The 20,395-nt window shown below is 36.1% G+C and overlaps 1 protein-coding gene across 1 annotated transcript in view; it reads left to right on the forward strand.

The window, feature by feature from the left end:
* LRRIQ1 (leucine rich repeats and IQ motif containing 1) overlaps positions 1-20,395 on the forward strand; it is a gene marked incomplete at both ends in the record, with an annotated part of 110,640 nt that overhangs the window by 34,034 nt on the left and 56,211 nt on the right. Inside the window, 3 exons of the mRNA XM_082497432.1 lie at positions 3,131-3,607; positions 5,767-5,905; positions 8,452-8,571. Coding sequence (XP_082353558.1) covers positions 3,131-3,607; positions 5,767-5,905; positions 8,452-8,571 — 736 coding nt within the window. The remainder of the gene's footprint in view (positions 1-3,130; positions 3,608-5,766; positions 5,906-8,451; positions 8,572-20,395) is intronic.

Below are 20,395 nucleotides of genomic sequence, written 5' to 3' on the forward strand. Positions count from 1 at the left end.
TCAAATGCTTTTCTCTTTCCTCAAAGTCCCTGGAAAATCCTAGCACAAGTTGAGAGTTATCTTTTTGGTGAGAAAGCTACAGGTAGCTTTCTGCTCTTAGCATGCGTTTGTGAAAGTAATGTCTTGGTCTTTAGGTACTATCAGGGCCGCTATTCTAGCACATTTGTACATTGCTATGAAAGATCCATCCCTTCCTCTTCTGGCTTGTTATCCCTTTTTCCCACTGCAAAAGTGTATCCTTTGTGGCTTTGCTGACATTTACATATGGCATAAATTACTTTCACTTGTTAAGATCAAAATAAAGCTGTGGGTAGTCATTGAACATGAGGGTATGTCCTGGAAGCCATGAATACTTTGCTGTAGCAAGACTGCCATATTCATCTACGTTTCATTACGTCCTAAGCAGCCAGGCAGTAAGAAGACTGGTGCTTCCATCAGGATAAACCCATTTCTTGCTTTGTCTAGATGCCAATTTATGCTTAAAACCTTGCTTGTATCTTAACCAAGAAGCAATTCCAGAAGAGTTAGTGTGACCAAACCGCTTGCCCTATACTGCCAAAAAAAGGTCTGAAAGGCAAACAACCACCCATTTACATTAACTGAAGAGGAAATATTGTGGTATCAAAAATCTTAAAACTGTCGTATTTCTTACTTTGTCTTCTTTCTTTCCTCATGTGTGTTTTTTTCCATTAAAATAGTAAATCAGTCCTGCGTATTTTCCATTCTAGCAGCTTCCTTTCTGTGGTTTGGATAAGCGGTCTTCAGGAGCATGTCTCTGGTATCAAGAATGCAATCCTTTTGAGACAATGAGAAAGCTGCAGTGCGTTAGTAGGATAGCTGTACCCCAAGCCTATTGAATAGCTCTTTTTTTTCTCCAGAGCTGCCTGAAATCCCTGTTCACCTAAGGGAACCACCAAGCTGACTGCCACCTAGCACTCAGGCCCCGTCTTAATACTTTTTGTCTGTGGTTTAGAGCTTCAGCTTTGCAGGAGAATCCCAAATACAGTTACCAAGCCACTTCATAATCCTCTGAGATGTCACTACAGCTTCCTTTGTAGTTTCTTGGAACTTAGGCTGATCTGCCTAAAAGTAAAGCCACTGATACACAGAGGGCAGCCTAAAAATCCTAAGAAGTCAGACTATAGTTGTAGATTGCCAGGGAATGTGTCGGTGGGGAGATAGGATGCATGCCCACAATGTATTTTTTGACTGTATTTTGCAACCACTGCTTGGAAAAGCTGCACAAAAGCAGCTTCTGTGAAAAAAGTAACACATGATCCTTGGTGACTACACGGTTACTCCCTGCCTGAATTTTCAATTGCTTTCAACCTCCCCTCCCATTTCTGCTTGCCACGTTCATAGCCACTGGAAGGGTGAAACAGCTGCTTGAGATGCCCCTGCCTGTGTCAAAGGAGAGGATGCACAAGTATCCTACTCTGTTCGCTGTTACGGTGTTTTGTGTCAGTTTTTTTCTGGTTTTTGAGAATGGGCAAGTATACTCAGGATATACCTTTCATACAGAAGTTTATTTTACTCAATATATACAACATTCTGGGTTTTCCTGCAATATTTTAATCCTTAAATAAATAAATAAATAAATAAAAACTCAAAACTAAAACAAAACAAAGGAAAAAAAGGTGGGAATGAATTTTCTTGAGCTTTTTTTTTGTCTTTGCAGAATGTATGTTTTGTAGAATTTTGATAATGATTTTGTACCAAATTTATCCACTTAAACACTTTATCTAATTTAAAGTATTTAACTAAATTATTTAACTAATGCTTTAAGTATTTCATATTGAAGAAATTGCTATTCTTACCATGTAGTAGGAGACAGCTAGAATTTGTTAGATTCTTAAGCAAATATATGCATTGGTTTAAATACTTTTAGGAATTGTCATATTTGTGGAATTAACAAGAGTAGGAGCAATATTGTGTAATGGGCAATCAAATGTACAGCTAATGCACAGTGAGTTGTGTAATTAGGCTGCGTGGATTTGGCTTCCAATTTAGCCATTCATATTTTGTCCAATAACACTGAAGTTGCACTAGAAGAGTGGGAATCTTTTTGCTCTTGTAAGATCTGATTCTTTATGTTCTTAAAAATCTAAAAAGTTCTTATTTGAACTTCACTAGAGGAAATAGTTGTACAGGTAAAGAGTCTTTTCACAATAAAACCTGAGACTCGCCTTTCAAGAATGATGAACAGGAAGGAAAATTCTGTTATTCAAACTATAATCTTAGGACCTGATTTTTCCAGACGCCTAAGAGAATTGATCTTTTTCTCTTGGATTGCTGACCTAGAATTCACTTTGTGCTTCCCTGAAAATAGCGCCAGTTTACAGATCTCTGCATATATCTATGCTATCAAAGGAAAATGTTTTTGTGATTCCAAAAGTATCTGCTATGTAATACAATGGACAAACACTGTCAAAATACAGACAGCCTTCTGAATCTGTAACAATTAGTTCATATTTGCTCTTACTCATCCTCGTAATTTAGATGATATAACACAAAGAATTAATGAGAGCCAGACTTCGTAGATAATTGTTGCTTCAGTCTAGCGCCTTCCCTTATCTTGATAAAAATATACTTAAAAGTTTGTTTTCCTATATTATCTGTAGGCATTGTGGTTTGTTGGTTTGAATCTAAGTTTGGGGTTTGTTGCTGTAGTTCTAATCTAAATTTTAAAATTACTGTTATTTTTATATTAGCTTTCATAGTTTCCAGATAAATTTGGATTATTAAGGCTATTACAGGATTTATAACAAAATTGACTCAAATTCTCCAAAATTTTCAGCTTCATATGCCTCTAACCACACAGAAAATTAATAGTGAAATGTATGCCCTAGTGCCTATTTCAGACAGACTGGAACCTTTTAAAAAAAAAAAAAAAGAGTGAAATAAGCGACCTAATACATAAGTATATTTTAAATACTACCAAAAAAAAATCAATTAAGATTTATAAACACTGAAACTGGTATTCAATCAGAGTAATTACTGTTCGCTATAAGAATATGGAAACATGTATCGATACTTGAAAATACAAGGTAGTTTAGAACGTAATAGAGGGAATATTTTTTTAAAAAGTATTCTTACAGTCTTACGTTAAAACATTTTTGTCTTTTTTCAGAATTGTCTCTTCTATTGATTCTGCACAGGGACAATGCTGGTATTTTAATCAGTTGATGAAACTTAGTATCAAACATCGATATGCACATGAGTATGGCGAACTAAACATTACTGACAGAGATGGACCAGAAGCACTGCAAAATCATTTAAAGCAAACGTCCACTGACTGCCTACAGGAAAATAAGCTCTTTATCATGGGTGCGACAGAAAATAAACAGGTCTTGTTGGATCCTTCCGAAAGATGGATTACTGCTGGCCGTATTCAGGCCCCATTCATTAACTCCTCCATACCTGTGCATCAAAAGGAAAATAAAGAAGATCAGAGAGTGAAGCAGAAGAACTCTGAATCTTGTATTAATTACAGTGAGGAGAGCAAAGGCAAGAATAACATGTCAGCCCAACTCACATTGCAACAGTCAATGATAGTAGCAAGTAATGTGGGAAAAGATCTTCAGCTTTTGGGGAACGAAACAGAAAGGTAAGACAGATGTCAGATTGCCTTCAAATAGATTATACAGATTATAGATTCAAATAGATTATACAGGCAACAGGAGTGAGGATTTCTTGTTTAAAACAGAGGCACAGAATTTGTACTAAGAAAACAGTATTTTTAATCTTACTAGACAATAAAGAGTTATTTTAAGGTGATACATGCTAGACTTCCATATTAACAACAATCATTTGTGGTATTCTGTCAGTTGAAATATTAGAATATAGATACATATGTATTTAAAATAATTTTAAAATACTCTACAGTAAAAGAATTTTAAAATTTTCTCTTGATTTCCTACCTTTTCCTTGTTTTTTTTCAATAAACTTATTATGACACCAATTCAGTCACACGTACAATAATAGGGATGAAAATGCTGGATGGTTTGCAGGAATTTTGGGGCAGTTTAAACTACAAAGTAGAGTAAAGCTTTTTTACTACGCTATTCATTAGGCATTCTAGATTCATCTGTGTAGAGTTTACAGTCAGTATCATTTAGAAGGCAAGAGGGAAAAGTTGCTTAAATCTACCATCCTACTCCCTTGACCTTAGGCCAGTCTCCTGCTGTTGTGATGACTGAAGAGCTAACAGCCTGCCCTGCCCTTGGTACTCCTCCAACATGCGTCAACCTGCTTCTTAAAAGTAGAGGCAGGGGTGAGAGGACAGTTCAACTTGTTCTGTGCCCCCAAATATTCTTCCACATGAAACAGACTGGTTTATTACCTTTTTGGAATGTGTTTGCTGCTGGTTTGTATGGTTCTGGATGTACAGTCAGGGAAAACAGAAGCTGAAATTTTTGCCCTAAAGGTACAAAAATTCAGTTATGATTTCATTAGTATTCAGTTTCAAAAAAGCATGTCTTGAGAGCACTATGAAGAGCAAGCATGGAAGGTGTGCTTCTTCATGCTGTTTAGACTTATGGTAAATGGGAAGTAGTGCTTAGTAGGTACTTAGGACACTAATAATTTGTCATAAAATTTATTATTCAGGAAGACCATAGAATTCATCATTGCCTCTCGGGAAATTGACAGTAAGAGTACAGTAGTCTGTTATGGAAGTTGAATGGTTCAGAAAAAACTTTTTGAAATAGTTCATTTATAGTTTTTAGTTAATGTTTTAAATGCATCTGTACATCTGTTGTTGGACAGTTCTCTTCAATGCAGAATACAAGCCACTAGAGGTTGGAGGTTTGTTGTTTGTTTTTTAACTCAGCTACTGCTTTTTATAGATGCAAACCTTATAAATAAAGCACGTTTGGGGGTTGATAAACTTAATAAACACATTTTTGGAAAAAAAAAAATCTGGCTTAACATCTGAATTGTGCTTTTTTGCTGAAAGGTACTCTATTTAAATAGATACACCGCACAAGGAAAGAAAATATGTAAAGATTGGGGGAAATGTAGATGTATTTTCTTAAACCCCCTGTCTGATTGAAATGAGAATTTTGTGGAGAAAAGGATTCCAAGATTGTGAAGTCATAGTGCAGAGCTGCCATTAAACTTTTTCTCCATCAGTATAAATTAATTGAACATGTGTTCAGTGATCGAGCTTTTTAAATACATCTAAATAGTTTGTAATCAGTGCTTGTTAAACAATGAACAAATTAGAAAATGTACACTTATAAGCAGTGGTCAGTACTGTTAAACTGAAAGGTAAAAGTAGGCAAAAGATGAAATTGCACTTTCTCAGTTTTTCCTGTCTGCTCCGTTGGAGATACTTGTCTCATGCAGTTTTCAGCATTTAGCTCTCTTTAGTGGCTGCTTGTTGTTTCTTTTTTTTTTCATATGGACAGTGGAGATAAGTGGACCCCTCCAATTGTTTATTCAGTCGTTGTTAAACCGCTTTTGCTCCTGGTTCTGCCTTTGAGGAGACTCTTCCTCTCTGCTGAATATACAGGGAACAGAACCCAACAAAGATTATTCCTCTTAGATAATTGGATTTCCAAAATTATGTGATGTAAATATCCTTCAGTGTTTCTGAACATATATGTCATGTCTGGATTGTCATTTCTTAAAATTTTAACAACAGAGCCTTCCATTTGTCTCAATGCATAGTGCTATGTTTTATGGTTATAGTTTGGCATCTATGGTAATCCACTTATACTGGTGAGGCTATATCATTCATAAAGGTATTTATTTCTTTACGAGGCTACATATGGCAGCATCAGTTATCCAGTCCCTTTGGCGGCAGTACCATGCCAGGAGGAAAACTGACTGCACCAAAACAGAGAATCACCATTTTAAAGACGCTTTGAGACAGAAACATGAAGCTGCCACACTAATCCAGGTTGGTTTATGGTATTCTCTTTACTTATTTTGCAAATTTAATAAGAAAAAAAATCTTAATGGTTTTGTGTACTTGTCATCTTCTCTCTATTTTTGTTTACGATTTTATTAATAGTTTCATAATTAAACATTTTTTGTTTTATTTAATCAGCGTAAGCTTGATGTTTCCAAAAGTAAGCCTTCTTTACAAAAAGTTTTATAGAAGCATAAAAATATTTTCCCTTTTTTCACCAAGTATTTTGGTGAATTAGTTTTGCTTCATTTAATTCTAATACTATGTTTAAGACATATTGTGCCCATATTCTTACTGAGGTATGTCTATGCTATTAAACTGACAGATGCTGAATAACTGGTACGTTATGTCTTATACCTGTGCAACTTAACTACTCTTCGCATCTCTTCTGTCTTACCTATCCGTCTCTTTCCTTCTCTCCCTATCTCCCAAAACCAGGATTGCCTCATCCGTACTGTCAGTGAGAACAGACCATGGCCCAGGCTGTCCTATGGTAAACACTGAGCTAACAGTTAAATAGAATCGATTACTATGTGCAAAAATGGAAGTCCGTGCCTTGGCTCTCTTTAGTTTGCTAACCAGATATAGTATTTACCTGCCAAGTTGCCAGGTTTCATGGGCTTTTCTACATTTTAAAGCAAATAGACCCTGTATTGATTTCGGATTTCAAGTTAACTTAAACACATTCCGTATTGTAAGTCTTCTACAAAAATGTCAGCAGTGCCAAAGTGATTTAGGAGCCCAAGTTCCGTTTTCAGACTGAAAATCCAAGTAAGTCATTAGTATCTATTCAACAAATGGACAGTAGCAAAATGTTTAGTAAATGTGCATAAGTCAGTTATCTGGGAACTTGAGCTAAAATTTGTTTCTGGAGTATATTGTGTAGCTAGTATATTGACAGTTGATCTCCATAAACTTATTTAATCCATTTTTGAACTTCCTTATATATTTGACCTCTGTGATATATTAAAGTCATGAGCTTCACAAATTTATGTAGTGGTTAAAATGTGCTTCCTTTCATTTGTTTCAGACCTGATAATTTCCAAAGTTAATATGAAAATAAAGTCTTTCACTATTTATCTTCTGTGGATGTTACGGATTTTTAGAACTCTCATATCTATCCTCATATTCACTCTTTTGTAAATAAGAGTTTAGTCCATTTAATCTCTTTTCACATTACTCTGTACTTCTATATTTTTGTCCCTCTCTGAACCTTTACCTCATTCTATTATAATCTTTTTTAAAGAAGTTACTAGAACTGAATTCCATAGGTAGATATATCACAAACATTTACAGTAAGATGGTTTTCATCTTGTTTCTTAAAAACTACTAACGTATACTTTTTCTTTTTGATCATGATTGAACACTGACCTGGTGCTTTCATAGATCTGTGTTAACAGCTGCCTTACAGTTTATCCTTCTGCATATATCATTAGGATTGCTTTTCTCCTTTGCATTTGTATAAGCTAATTGTATTTGTTGAATGAAATATATTTGTCATTTGATCACTCAGTAGTATCAGGATATCTTATTTGAATGATTATGAAGATCTGTAGGAGAAAAGCAACAGTGAATTCATAAGAAAGGATTTCTAATACATTTAATTATTTTTCTAACAACCAGAAATTCTGTGTGTAAAACTAGTAATATTTTCAATAATTTCTGCAGCTATAAAATAATTTCCTAAAAATCAATAAGCTAAATGTTAGGCCAGAATATGAGATTTAACCTTCCTATTTTAGTGCCTTCATTGTAAAGCCCTTAAATGTGGACAACACTACATCTTTCAGGACAGTGGATATTTTTTGCATGGTGTTTTAAATCCTTTGGGCATCTTGAACTCTAATGAAGTCAAACACTGATTTGAGGGAAAATTGCTGTCCTGAATTTAGTTTTCTTAATTCCATCTATGTAATGTTGATCTCTGAAGTGTTTTCCTGGATCTGGTTCTACAGCTTGGCATGTGTTCCTAACACCCTTCCTCTTCTTCTAGCACTTAATTCCTAATGTTCTGCTTTTTCTTAGATATGATTATGCCTACTAGCAATATTTGTTTTTAAATAAAGATCTTAGACAGTTAAGAAAGAGTAACTGACCTAGGTCAATTGCATGAGATGTGTCCAAAAATTGCTACTTGTAAACTATAAGACATTTAGTACAAGTGTATTTTTATTCTCAGTAATTTGAAAATTGACACTCAGCTTTTTGTTATGTAGCCTTTCCTTTCAGTTTATAATAGTCCCTGAAGGAATTGTCAAATAATTAATTAGTTGACCCAGGTTTGTAGTTGAGGGAGTTGCAGGATTCCTTTCTGCTTAGTGGTGGAGAGCCTCTTGAGTACTCTAAGCTTTAGACATATGCTGGCATTTAATTTGTCTTGTAGTTTTAAATGTCACATAAAGTTCAAAAAACAGATCATTGAGCTATTAAACCAAGGCCCAAGATGTTTTATCTTCCTAATGGGATAACGTAGAGAATCTGGATTTGGGTTTGATCTATGGCTTTGTATAACATGCTTTAAATTTTTTGTTTAGGCATTTTGGAAGGGTTTTCTTTTGCGAAAGAAACTGGCCAGTGCTCTTGCAGCTGTTAAAAGTGATGAAGTGGAGGATGACTATGAAGAAATAACTGTGGATGATTTCACGTTTTCTGAAGTAAGCACAGTCATTAGCATAAAAACTTCATGTAAAAATGAAATATTATTCTTCTTAAGCAATCGTGTAGCTGATGAAAATAAAAGAAATTGAAAGGACTACCAGGGCTAGAATTAACATGTTGGAGGTCCAGAAATAAAGAAGCATTTGGTATATATAGTTCATTTAAATGTATTTGTCATGGATTAATTGATTCCTGCTCTTTGAAATGCTCTGGTAGTTACAGTGCTAATAATGTCACACCCACCGTAGAACCCCATATATTTCTATAGTTTAAGGACAATCAAATGAGAATCAGGAAACAGCTACTCTTGTTCTAAAAGGTTTAGCTTTTAAGTATTTTAGAAACAGATTATAATGTCAGCAATATTTCAGTGTGTATTTTGTTCATATTCATGATAGAATGAGAACAATAATATAGCTGAAAATATACAAAATATAGCTGAGATTCAGTGTTGCAGTTGTTCCAGTAAAAAGAACACACCCCCAAAACCAGAGGTGAAGTAGGCTTATTAGCTCTTCTTTTGTTTCGTAGGTAAAGTGCTGAAAAGGTCACAAGTCTGAATACAGTCGTAAATTATGAAGAGAAGTGTAGTTAAACACACTTAGAAGGTCCATGATGCACAAAATCCAGAAATAATTACTAGTAATTTTTACAAGTGTCCTGGTTTGAGGTAAAACAGAACCAATTTTGTTCAGTAACTTCGCTTCTTAGCTGGGCCTCTTCTAACAACTGAAATTAACTGCATATTGTGCAGACAGTGTTCGCTCTCTCAGAGTGATAAGACGGTTGATGCTCAGGCATGGGATGCAGAGAGGCTCTTGCTTATACTTATTGCTATAACAGCCAAGGGCAGCCAACTTTGTTATTTGCCCCGTTGGAGGGTCGGAAGCGGAAAAGCATAGTGGGGTCCCACCTGCAGGGAGGAGCGGACAGGACAGGTGACCCAAAACTGACCAACGGGGTATTCCATCCCATCTGCCTCATGCTCAGTATAAAAGCTGAGGGATCAAAGGGTCACTCTCTCTTCCTTCAATGGCCGACGTCTGAGGAGGACTGTGTTCATCTGCCTGTGATCCCGATCCTGAATGCAGATCCAGAATCCAGTTTCCGTCCATCACTGAGTCCAGCCTGGGACTGCCCCAGTGCCAGCCGGTGATGTGATTGTCATCTCAGGAGCTTGATACGGTTTTCTATATATTTTTCATTATTTCCTTTTATTTTATTATTAATATTTCATTAAAGTAGTTTAGTTCCTTCTAAACTCATAAGTCTCTTTTTCCTCCTCTGCCTCTCCCTTTGAAGAGAGGTAGAAGGGAGCATCTGTCGGTGCCATCTGTGGTCCCTCAGGTCCCCAGTAGTGGATTTTGGCCTAAACCACGACAACAAGTTATATAGAGTTAATAATGTCCTATTGGTTTCAATGGATTGAAATTGGCTCAGAAGTTTCCATTCTAAGAAATAAAATAGGGCTCCTAATGAATTTGGGGAATAACATCACATTCAAAACTGAATTTAGCGACAATGAAGTAAAAAATAAAAATGTCTATGGGATCAATGTTGCCATTCAGTAAGCAAGGAAAAGAATCTTTAAACCAATTTTATCTTTTATAGCCTCAAAAAGTGCAATGTACATGGGAAGTTCTCGACTCAGTATGCATAGCAAGGCAGCTCTTGATGACTTACCTATGTATTTTTCTGGAGTACTGCTTTCCCTAATTGTTCACGTTCGTTGGCTTCTTTTTTTGTTTATTTTAATGGTTTCAGGTAAAGCAAAGAAAACTGATAGCAATGTGGCTGTTTGAGACCTAAGAGGATATGACTGAGGATTTTTTTCATGAACTCGTGTCTCTGAATGGGCTTATTCAGCTGCTGCATCTTTGCAAGAGCCATTTGTCAATATTCCACTGTAATTTTGCAAAGGAGATTGCTGCGATAGCCCTGCTGCTGGCAGGATTAGATCCTATTTATGGTCACATGTTTGTATGGCTCACAGAGACTTATGAAACCAAATACGTTGTTAGCTGGAGCAGTGCAGTTTACAGTTGATAAGTCTTTGGTCATCTGAGTATCAGCCTTCTTTTGCCACTCACCTCCCCTTAGAAAATAGTTGGGCTTTGTATGAAATTGTTACCAATGACTTGGAGTAATTTTATTTTTTTAATCTCCCTTTCAGCAGCTATTTTAAGGTATATTTTCAGAATTACTGTCTTATTGTAAGAGCATGCAAAATGTTAGAGACAGGAGTCCCAGGAATCATTTGGTAGACAGGAAATGTATGTGTGTAAACATAGAGATCTGGCTTAAATTTTAGGATTTTTTTCATTTTAATTTGAAATATATATACAAAAAAGAACAGTCTCATTAGTTGATGTTCTCTGATCCCTGGCTTCTTTCTAAAATAATAAAAAGCAGAAAGTTGAAGGATTTATTTCTTCACACAGGAAGGAAGTATCTGTTCATATATTAAAGAAGGAAAATATCCTGGTTTGAATTATTCAGCCAGTAGGCCAGAGTCTTATATACTGTAATTCAATTGACCCATTCTTGTTTCACTCTGTTCGGCCCAAAAAATCCCATGATTTGTTTTTATTTTTATTTTTTAATTGTTAAACTGAAAACTACATGTAGTAGTGCTGTTCCATCTGTCTGTCAGCAAGGCAGTTGCATATGGGCAGGTGTTCCTGAGGCCAGGGAGAAAAAGAAGGAGTGGGGAAGGCAGGAAAGAAAGGCTAGAGGCTTGCACTGTATCACCCTCTGGTGTTGCCACACATTTCTTCCTTTTTTTTCCCAAATTGTTATTGAGTTTATTAGGAAAGAAATAAAACCAGAGTTTAGGGACCAGTTCTCAGAGAAAGTGTTGAGGTTCAGATCATGACAGGAGAACCACGAGCTGACATTTTAATTTGTGCAGCAGGCTCAAAGGCTGAACTGGGGACTGATGTCAAATAAGTTACTCATGCCCTTAGCTTCATGTGATGAAAAATACAAGAACATATGTTTTCTGCAGAGCAGTATATGGGATAAATTTACAACGTATACACCCATGAAGGATATACTGTGTTCAGTGAGTGAGCATTTCAGTGTTCAAGATTGATGGCTGTAACTAGAATTATACCCTGCAATATTTGTCATACTTTTTCCTTCTTTTTTTTTCTTTTTTTTTTTTTCCAAGCATGTATCTTGTCTGTGCGGAAGAGTTTGATTGTGAGAAATGTGTGGCTTAACGATAACGGGCCTACACTCTGCTCTGCCTAGCCCAGACTGGCCATCCTCAGTATGAGGTTGCCTGGTTCCATGTGTCTCTAGCTGTTCTGTTTTCTGCAGTTGGGTGAGACCAAATCACACGGACTTTCTAATTCTGCAGAAGCAAGCAGCAGAACCTTGGAACAGTCTATGCTTCCTATTCCCTCCTTTCTGGCCCCAGTGTTTTATAGCTGAAGCAAAGCCAAATAATGACACATGATATCAGTGGCTATCTGTTGGGCCTCAAACAAGCGTGTAGGGAGGAGTACATATTGCGGGGCTAAGAGATCCCATATGTTATAGTGTGAAGGAAGAGAAAAATATCTGGACACCATTTTGTACTGCAGATTTCACTGTTGGATAGGGTGAGTGAAAGGAGAGAGAAGGGCAGAAAAAACTCCTTATTGCAAACCAATACAAATGTACTAAATCTTGTCCAAAAGTTTTTGGAATAGTCCAGTATTTTGTGGTGTAGTCATTGGTTGCTTTTTTTATACCTGTATTATGTAGATTTCAGTCATAATGATTTTATTTAGTATTATCTAGCATTCTTCAAAACCACTAGTGTGCAAGCACCTATTTAAACCATTTGCAAATATCACAATGCAAGAAGTCATTAGGCACCAGTCTTCATTGAATTACTGTTTAATATCTTCATTATAAACTCAGCGTACCCAGTGCTCTATGGAAGGTGAAGCTGTGAAACAGCATGGGGAAAACTCTAGTCTTTTGTTTACTTCATTTACGCACATTGAGCAGTGATATATTTTTAGTATGAGTTTGGCAGCATATCTCATGAAAAATGGATTGCATGTGATTGAGCCAGAGGAAGGGTCTTTATCTTGCTCACAATAGCATGAACAGTAATCATTTCACCTGAACAATTACTGATATCTTCTTGTATTCATATCAGCTCCTGTATGTTGCCAAAGACATTCAAAGGCAATTGATGGCAGTAGTGTTTTTTGTCTGTTGTATTGTGCAATGTCAAACAGGCTATCCCAGATGAGATGAAAGATCTGGCCAACAGATGTCTCAGAAAGTATGAGCCTGGTATTTAGTGATATTTTCATGTCTTTCATGTGGACTTTGGAGAATTCCAGCCTGTATGCTCCAGAAGGCTGATCTTAAGGCAACCTTTCATCAGCAGTCCGTCCATGTAGCAAATGATCCACAAGGCAGAGCTCACTTTACCTCTGGTGGACAAAATCTGACAACATATTTGCTTGACACAGCTCTTAACGTTCTGTACCATGTAACCATCAGCATTGTTGTTTTCTTGATGAGAATATGATGTGAGCCAAATGCAAAATGGCTGAACTTTTTCTTTTTCTTGGGGGGGGGCAGGGAGAAGAACAAAAACTACCTTGTTTGTTTGAAAAGTAAACGGCAATCCAAACAACAATTTCTTTACATCTCCCACCTTTAGTATTCTTATCACATGTCCAAACTAGATACATAAACCGTGTTTTGTTTTCTTTTCAGATAATCCTTCATGATGTAGTTAGTCTCAGGCTGTGAGCTTCTGATTGTGGCCTTGTGACAGTGATGGCTGTTTTCTGGCTGGTACCAGGAAATAAGTGTAGCCTATGGATTAGAAGGTCCCCATAACATTTCTTGTATCTTGACACTCTTAAACATGTCTAGCTCTTGCAGTTGCTTATAAATGTCAGATCAGAATCCAGCCTTTCTGTATTGTATACTGCAAAGAATATGATCCTTTTTTCATCAAATTTCTTATACAGTTACAGTGTTGTAGAAAAGCAAAAAAGTGTATGACGAAAATTTCATTCCATAGATGGATCTATCCTGTTCTTTTAAAAAGGAGGGGGGAAATTCTCTCCTAAGTAACATATTGGAAGATGAATATTTTCAGTGAGTGTGTATCAAAAATCTCTTTATATAGCTGCTTCTTCAGCTATGTTAATGAATTATATGCTATTCTCAGTCTGTGGCATCATAAGATACATAAAACCTCTTTTCTACCTTTTTCAGCAATGATGCTTATCTAAAATGCTTAAATCTGAGGGTTTTTTTTTTCAGTTATCTGATAGGGGCAGACCTGCTGGGAAGTAGCTCTGAGGAGAAGGATCTGGGGGTCCTAGTAGACAGTAAGTTATCCATGACCCAGCAATGTGCCCTTGTTGCCAAAAAGGCCAATGGAATCCTGGGCTGCTTAGGGAAGAGTGTGGCCAGTAGGTCGAGGGAGGTCATTCTCCCCCTCTACTCTGCACTGGTGAGGTCACAACTGGAATACGGTGTCCAGTTCTGGGCTCCCCAGTTCAAGAGGGACAGGGAACTGCTGGAGTGAGTCCAGCAAAGGGCAACTAAGATGATTAAGGGATTGGAGCATCTCCCTTATGAGGAAAGGCTGAGAGAGCTGGGACTCTTTAGCCTGGAGAAGAGAAGGCTGAGGGGAGACCTTATTATGGCGTACAAGTATCTGCAGGGTGGGTTGAAGGAGGATGGAGCCAGGCTCTTTTCAATGGTTCCCAGTGACAGGACAAGGGGCAATGGGCACAAGTTAGAACATAGGAAGTTCTGTTCAAATACACGGAAAGACTTCTTTACGGTTCAGGTGACAGAGCACTGGCACAGGCTGCCCAGGGAGGTTGTGGAGTCGCCTTCTCTGGAGATTTTCAAGACCCGCCTGGATGCGGTCCTGAGTAATGTGCTCTGGGCAATCCTGCTTTGGCAGGGGAGTTGGACTAGATGGTCTCTAGAGGTCCCTTCCAACTCTGAAACTCCGTAAGGTAAGGCATCGAATCCATCCGGAGAACATTTTATTTTGATATGGAAATAGCAGTAGCTATTGATCTTTTCACAAATCTGAGTTTATAACAGGAAAACATCCCAAAGAATCAGCTCCTGAAACTCTTGAATTTCCTAGAGAGTAGCAGTGCAGGTCCCAAAAGATTTAAGACATTGAGACTACAGTTCTGCATCAACAAATTTAAACTTGCGGATTCATTTGTGGATAATCTATTTCAAATACAAGAGTCAGTGCTAGGGACATATAAGGAGGACACTGGAAGTGAAGCTGAGAGATTATTAAGATATATCTTCTTCAGAATTAAGCATTTTTAATATAATAAGAGATTTGTTATCATCCCTTTCAGCATTCTTACAACTTAGTCCTTCTTTGCTCTTATCTTCCAAATACTTTTTTGTTCTTATTTCTGAAATAAGAACTTCTAAACAAAAATGAAAAGTTGTCTTGAAATTGAATCAAATTTCTCATGTGACATGAACTTTGGAACATATTAAAGGTTAGATGACTACTTGTGACTAGTCTATTTTTTGTTACCCTGTGCTTCTGCCTGACTTCCCTTCCTTGGACAAAATTGCAAGCTGAAGTACAGCTTTCTTTTCTGTTGTGTTTTTAGTATTCATTCCTCAAACTTGATAGAACTATCTTCCGTTGAAATGGTGTATTCTTTGAATGTACAGTATTTAAGGAGTGGGGATAAAGGGTCCTTTCGCAGTTTTCTTTGTTGGGTTTTTTTAATTCATTGCCCCTTGAAAGTTTTGTTTGTTTCTTTTCTCAGGGGTAGAAGAACTTAGAGAAAGGCTTATTAGGGACGTACCAGCTAAAGTTTGTCTAGTGTGGCAGAGTCAGAGAGGGGAAGACCTGAAGTTTCTTGACATTTTAATGGGGAAAGACTGCATCTGGGGTCTTAGAGCCATTTTGAGGGGTCGCCTGAAGGTGCCAGGAGCCTGATATTTATTGAGATGGGTGGGGTTATACATCTTAAAAGATTTTTGAAGCATACACTTCCAATGCTTACTTGAGCCATGTCTAACCTCTGAAGCTGAGGTTACCATTTATGCATCTGTATTTTTTATACCTGTATTCAAAAAAAGATGTAGGACCCAGAGCTTCCTTTGAACACTGACAGACTTAAGACAAAAATGCATTTCTAGAAAAGTTTGGGTCACATAGGTCTTGAATGACTGACGTGAACTACGATAAGATCCAGACTTTTGGAGAGTTAATTATGTATGTATACATTCAACCTTTTTTGTGAACAAAAACTTTTAGGATCCCTGAAATTTTCATTATTCGTTTACTTTTCTATATTCTGAAATAATTTTTTCCATAATTTTAGTCATATGTATTTAGAGAAATGAAATAGGTACATATATTAAATATAAATATATATACGTATTAGAACTTGAGAGAACAGTTAGGTTTCTGAGATTATTAAACAGCTTGGAAAAATTACATTTGGAGAAGACATTCCTTAATAAAATTTTCTCTAATGTTTTTCTTGGCAGAATGTTGTGATTTTTCCAGTAATTGTCAATATGTCCTTCTTATAAATGGACAACTACACAACTATGCTTGTCTTCTAATTTTCTTACAAGAATGTAGTCTAATAATTAACCAGCTTTTGTAAATCTATAAAATCTCTTGGGGTCAATTAATCATTGCAATGTTTCTCTGGAATCCATATGATACTCACTACTTTTTTTTGGCTCAAAACATTGGTTTTAGCAGTCATAAGAATGCAGCCGTGCCCAGCTTGCTTTCCTAATTATCTTGCCTTATATAAAGGCAGGGTTGAAAAAGAAGCATTGCCAAAGGTTAAAATAACCTTTATTAGGATGCTAACCTATTTATCTTCAACAAATAATATATGTGAAAAAGCATGAAAGACAAACCCAGAGAAAAAGACTGTTTTTCCTACTGCTTGCAGTTCACAGATCTGTTTTCTATAAAAACCCTATCCACTAAACTGTCTAATTAATAGGAAGTCTGTATACAGTTTTTTATAAAATTGTTCAAATCAATACCTTTACATATATAGTTTTAAAATGGCAGAACTCAGACTGAATTTTTGTGGTATTGGAAATGGAATAATAATGCAAATAACAAATGATCCAGTTAAGGATGTTCGTATTTGATACTATCTTAGCTTTGGAAGTTTTTTAGGAAGTCTGGGTCTGAACTGATATTCAACTTCCTAACATTGAACTAAGCTTTATGCATGAACTTGAGTTTCTCAGAAAAGCTACATAAGGTAATCTGATTCCTAAAAAGACTGGATGAAAGAAAAAGCTAAATGCACAAAAATATTCAGCTCTTCAATTTCAAAGGAAGTTTTCAATCACAGTCTATCAACAATATATAGATGAGCATAGAAAAGTGATCTGGTTCTTCTGTATCAGCTATAAGAGCTAAAAAGTTGTGATTTCTTAGGAAGTTTGGGAAAACTTACTTATGCTTTTAGAGAAAAAAAATTATAGCAAAGAATACTTAGGCCTTGGCAGAAATGAAGTTTAGATTAAAAAGAAATGAAAGATGTTGTTCTGGAGTAGCATTATATTTGAATGAAATACCCCACAGAGTGAAATATGTTTGCCAGGAACCAAGAGAGAAAGTTACAGCTTTCTGCCAGATGAAAGACAGTACAGTATGGCTGGCTGTGGTATGTCCTTTTCTATTGTGAGTATCCACAGGGTTAACCTTCAGCATATCATCCTTCTGCCTGACCACTCCGCCTCCCAGTCTAAGCCATTATTTAACCTACAGGATGCCTAACACTAGGAGAAGTAGTTCTTAGTGTGGCATGTGTTGCCCAAAAAGAAATTTTGTCAGCTTATTTGAAATAGCCATAGAATGCTGTTGAATGTTCTGCCTTGGATTAAAGTACTGTCTTTCACTTGTCTTTTTGGTTTAACTTTTTGTTTTTTCTTGGAGTGAAACAGACTTTAACTGCACTATTCACATATACTCACTAAAAACTAGGAAATCAGAAATCAAGGACATCACCATCCTGAAGAACTTTATTTAAACTTGTATTCTATCGAGAAATATATTTATTCATTTACCCTTATTACTTCTTATTCTTATTAAAAACAAGTTTGAATATGGAGAGGGCAGATACTTTGTAAAATCTGGTTGAAAAAGGGCCGTTGTGACTGAGAATGACACTAATGGCCTGCCTCAATAAGGGGAGCCAAAATCCAGAAAAACAGGTTAGACAAAACCAGGGAGGTGAACTGGAGGGTGAATCTTCTTTAACAGCAAAGGATTCCACGCGCTATTTCTGTGAAATCACAATGTGGAAATTATTATTTTTTTTTTTTCAGTAAAAGATGCTTTTTCCCCTCTCCCATTCCTTCTATTCTGTTGTAGTGCTCAGGAGCCAGTCATGACTCTGAGTTCAGAGTGAGTTTTGGATATTAATTGTCTTCTGCTTGCTTGTATTCTGCTGGGTAATTTTCCTGTTTTTTTCTGGCTAAACCATTGCTGTCCTGCAAACAGTGAATGAGTTAATGGGAAAATGAAGGAGGAAAGAAAAGAGGTCTAAAGAGTTGGTTGTCTCTAATTTTCAAAAATAGTTTCACAGTCTTGTCAGATGGTGATTCATCTTGTGAGTCTGAGGTTCACCATGTTTGGAAACCTGGGGTAGCTTCAGCTCCCATGGCAGCCAACCTTTTGTCCTTTTGGAGTTAATCTACACCACTTCAGCAGTTATATGCTCTGAGTGATGTAAATTATTTGGATTCTTTCTGGATTGACATAGAGATGACCTCACAAACACACTGATTAGATTGCTGTATTTGTCATAAGAAGTTAGATTACTGTTTTAAGTTGAGGAATCTTTTCCTAGATGTTAGCAGAAAGTCCTTAAAACACCAGTTTCCAAGGTCTGAAAGAATATACCAAGGGAAGGATTGTCCTCAACGTGTCCAGCTTCTTTTATTCTTTCCATAGGTATCCGCTACTAAACTCTTCTGGAAACAGAGTACTGATGTAGATCGATATTTGATCTGACCCAGGACAGAGTTGTTACTTATCAAACACGGGCGTTTCTTTTCAGCCAGTGTTGTTAATGCCTTCTTGCATTCTCTGCTTCTAACCATAGTACAGTTTTGGGGATTGGTTTGGTTTTTATTATACTCTTGTGATCCTCCTTGATCTAAGAGAGATGAAAGGCAATATGCGATAGCAGTATTCACAGTTTGGACAGTTACTCGTAGAAGTGCTTTAAAGCTGAGTGTAGGTTTGACGCTGTGTCCTGTGAGCTGTTTTTTATTCATGGTTTAAATATTACTCAGAACAGCCCAAATTACATGTATAGCCATTACAAAAGATTATGTAGCTCCAGAATGTAATCCAGAGCATATAAAAGATGCCTAGAGTTAGATTGTATAAATAACATTGGCACTACACCTCTGCTTTTCAGTACCTCATTCAGTCCCCATTAAAGTAAGTAGAACCATTCTCACTGACTTCGGTGGTTGTAGGATTGGATTCTGTTTCTGAGACCACAGAATTTTAATGTTTGATGGTAAATAGTCATTATATTTTGCAAAGGAAGAGATAGAATAAATATTTGAAAAATGAAGCTATAACATAATGGAAAATTTTATTTATAATATGCCATGAAAAAAAAAACCAAACCTTAAGCCTCCAGTGTTCATTGATAAGCTACAAAATCAAAGGGGAGAAAAAACCCTGTAGGATTAGACTCTCAAAGGGTAAAAGTGCATTATGAATCAAGATAAAAAGTTCTTGATCCTAATGAATAAATGGAAATAGCTATCACTGTGGAAGTTTTATTACTAAAATTCAGAAAGAAAACCTCAAACCCAAGTATATTCACACCTTCATGTTGAAGAATGATATCAGGGATAATTGTATTGTGTTTAATAATTAATTTGATGGTCTGTATTCTTTCTAGTCTGGGAATTATCTTGTTTCCATCCTGAGCAGGAGCTAAATGAAAACTAACATAAAGTCTAGCAAATAAAAGTAATCAATACATTCTCTGATTTGAAATAAACACAGGAAATAAAGTATGAAAGATACAGAAGCGTAAAAGATGAACACTTCATATGAACTAATTATGTTAAGTCAACTCTATTTGATTTGCACATATGTGTAAAGCTATGTTATATACCTCAGTATTTATGAAATCTATTCTGTCACTTGGCTTTAGAAGTAAACATAAATATACTATGCTTATAACTGTTTATGTAACATCAAATATTACAATTTTATTTGCTTTGTAATTAATCTCCAGTGTTTTTTTTGTCTTGTAGGGGACAATGTCAGTAGAAATAGATCTAGCTTTTAGCCTTAGGTATTGGTAAATCTGTCATGAACTTTTTGTTAATTATAATTTAGGACTGTGTTTATACGAAAGATATGGACAGAAGTTTCTTGAACTTAGTGCTGTCAAAATCTCTAGGGATAAACATAGGAGAAGAGCATATATTTGAAAATCAATTATGTGTTTATTTTTGTTGGCCAAAGCAAATGACAGTGTGGTATATTTTTATAATATGCTGCACATTCATAGGAGTGCCAAATGTGCTTAATGATAAATAACTTATCTTTTTTTCTTGCCTTGCATATTTATAACTTTGAATCCTGCTTTTATATTTTCACTGATATTTCTTTTCAACACTTAGAACACTGAAAGACATTTTATAGGCTATGAAAGAAATAAAAACACTCTGGAGAATATTAAATTAATAAATGGCAAACACTGGGCAAAGAAAATATTTGTGAGAAAAGTTTCAACCTAAATATTAAAAGCAAAGAACTTTATTTGGGTTATG

The sequence above is a fragment of the Vanellus vanellus genome (genome assembly GCF_965231255.1).
Source record: "Vanellus vanellus genome assembly, chromosome: 1".
Taxonomy (NCBI): domain Eukaryota; kingdom Metazoa; phylum Chordata; class Aves; order Charadriiformes; family Charadriidae; genus Vanellus; species Vanellus vanellus.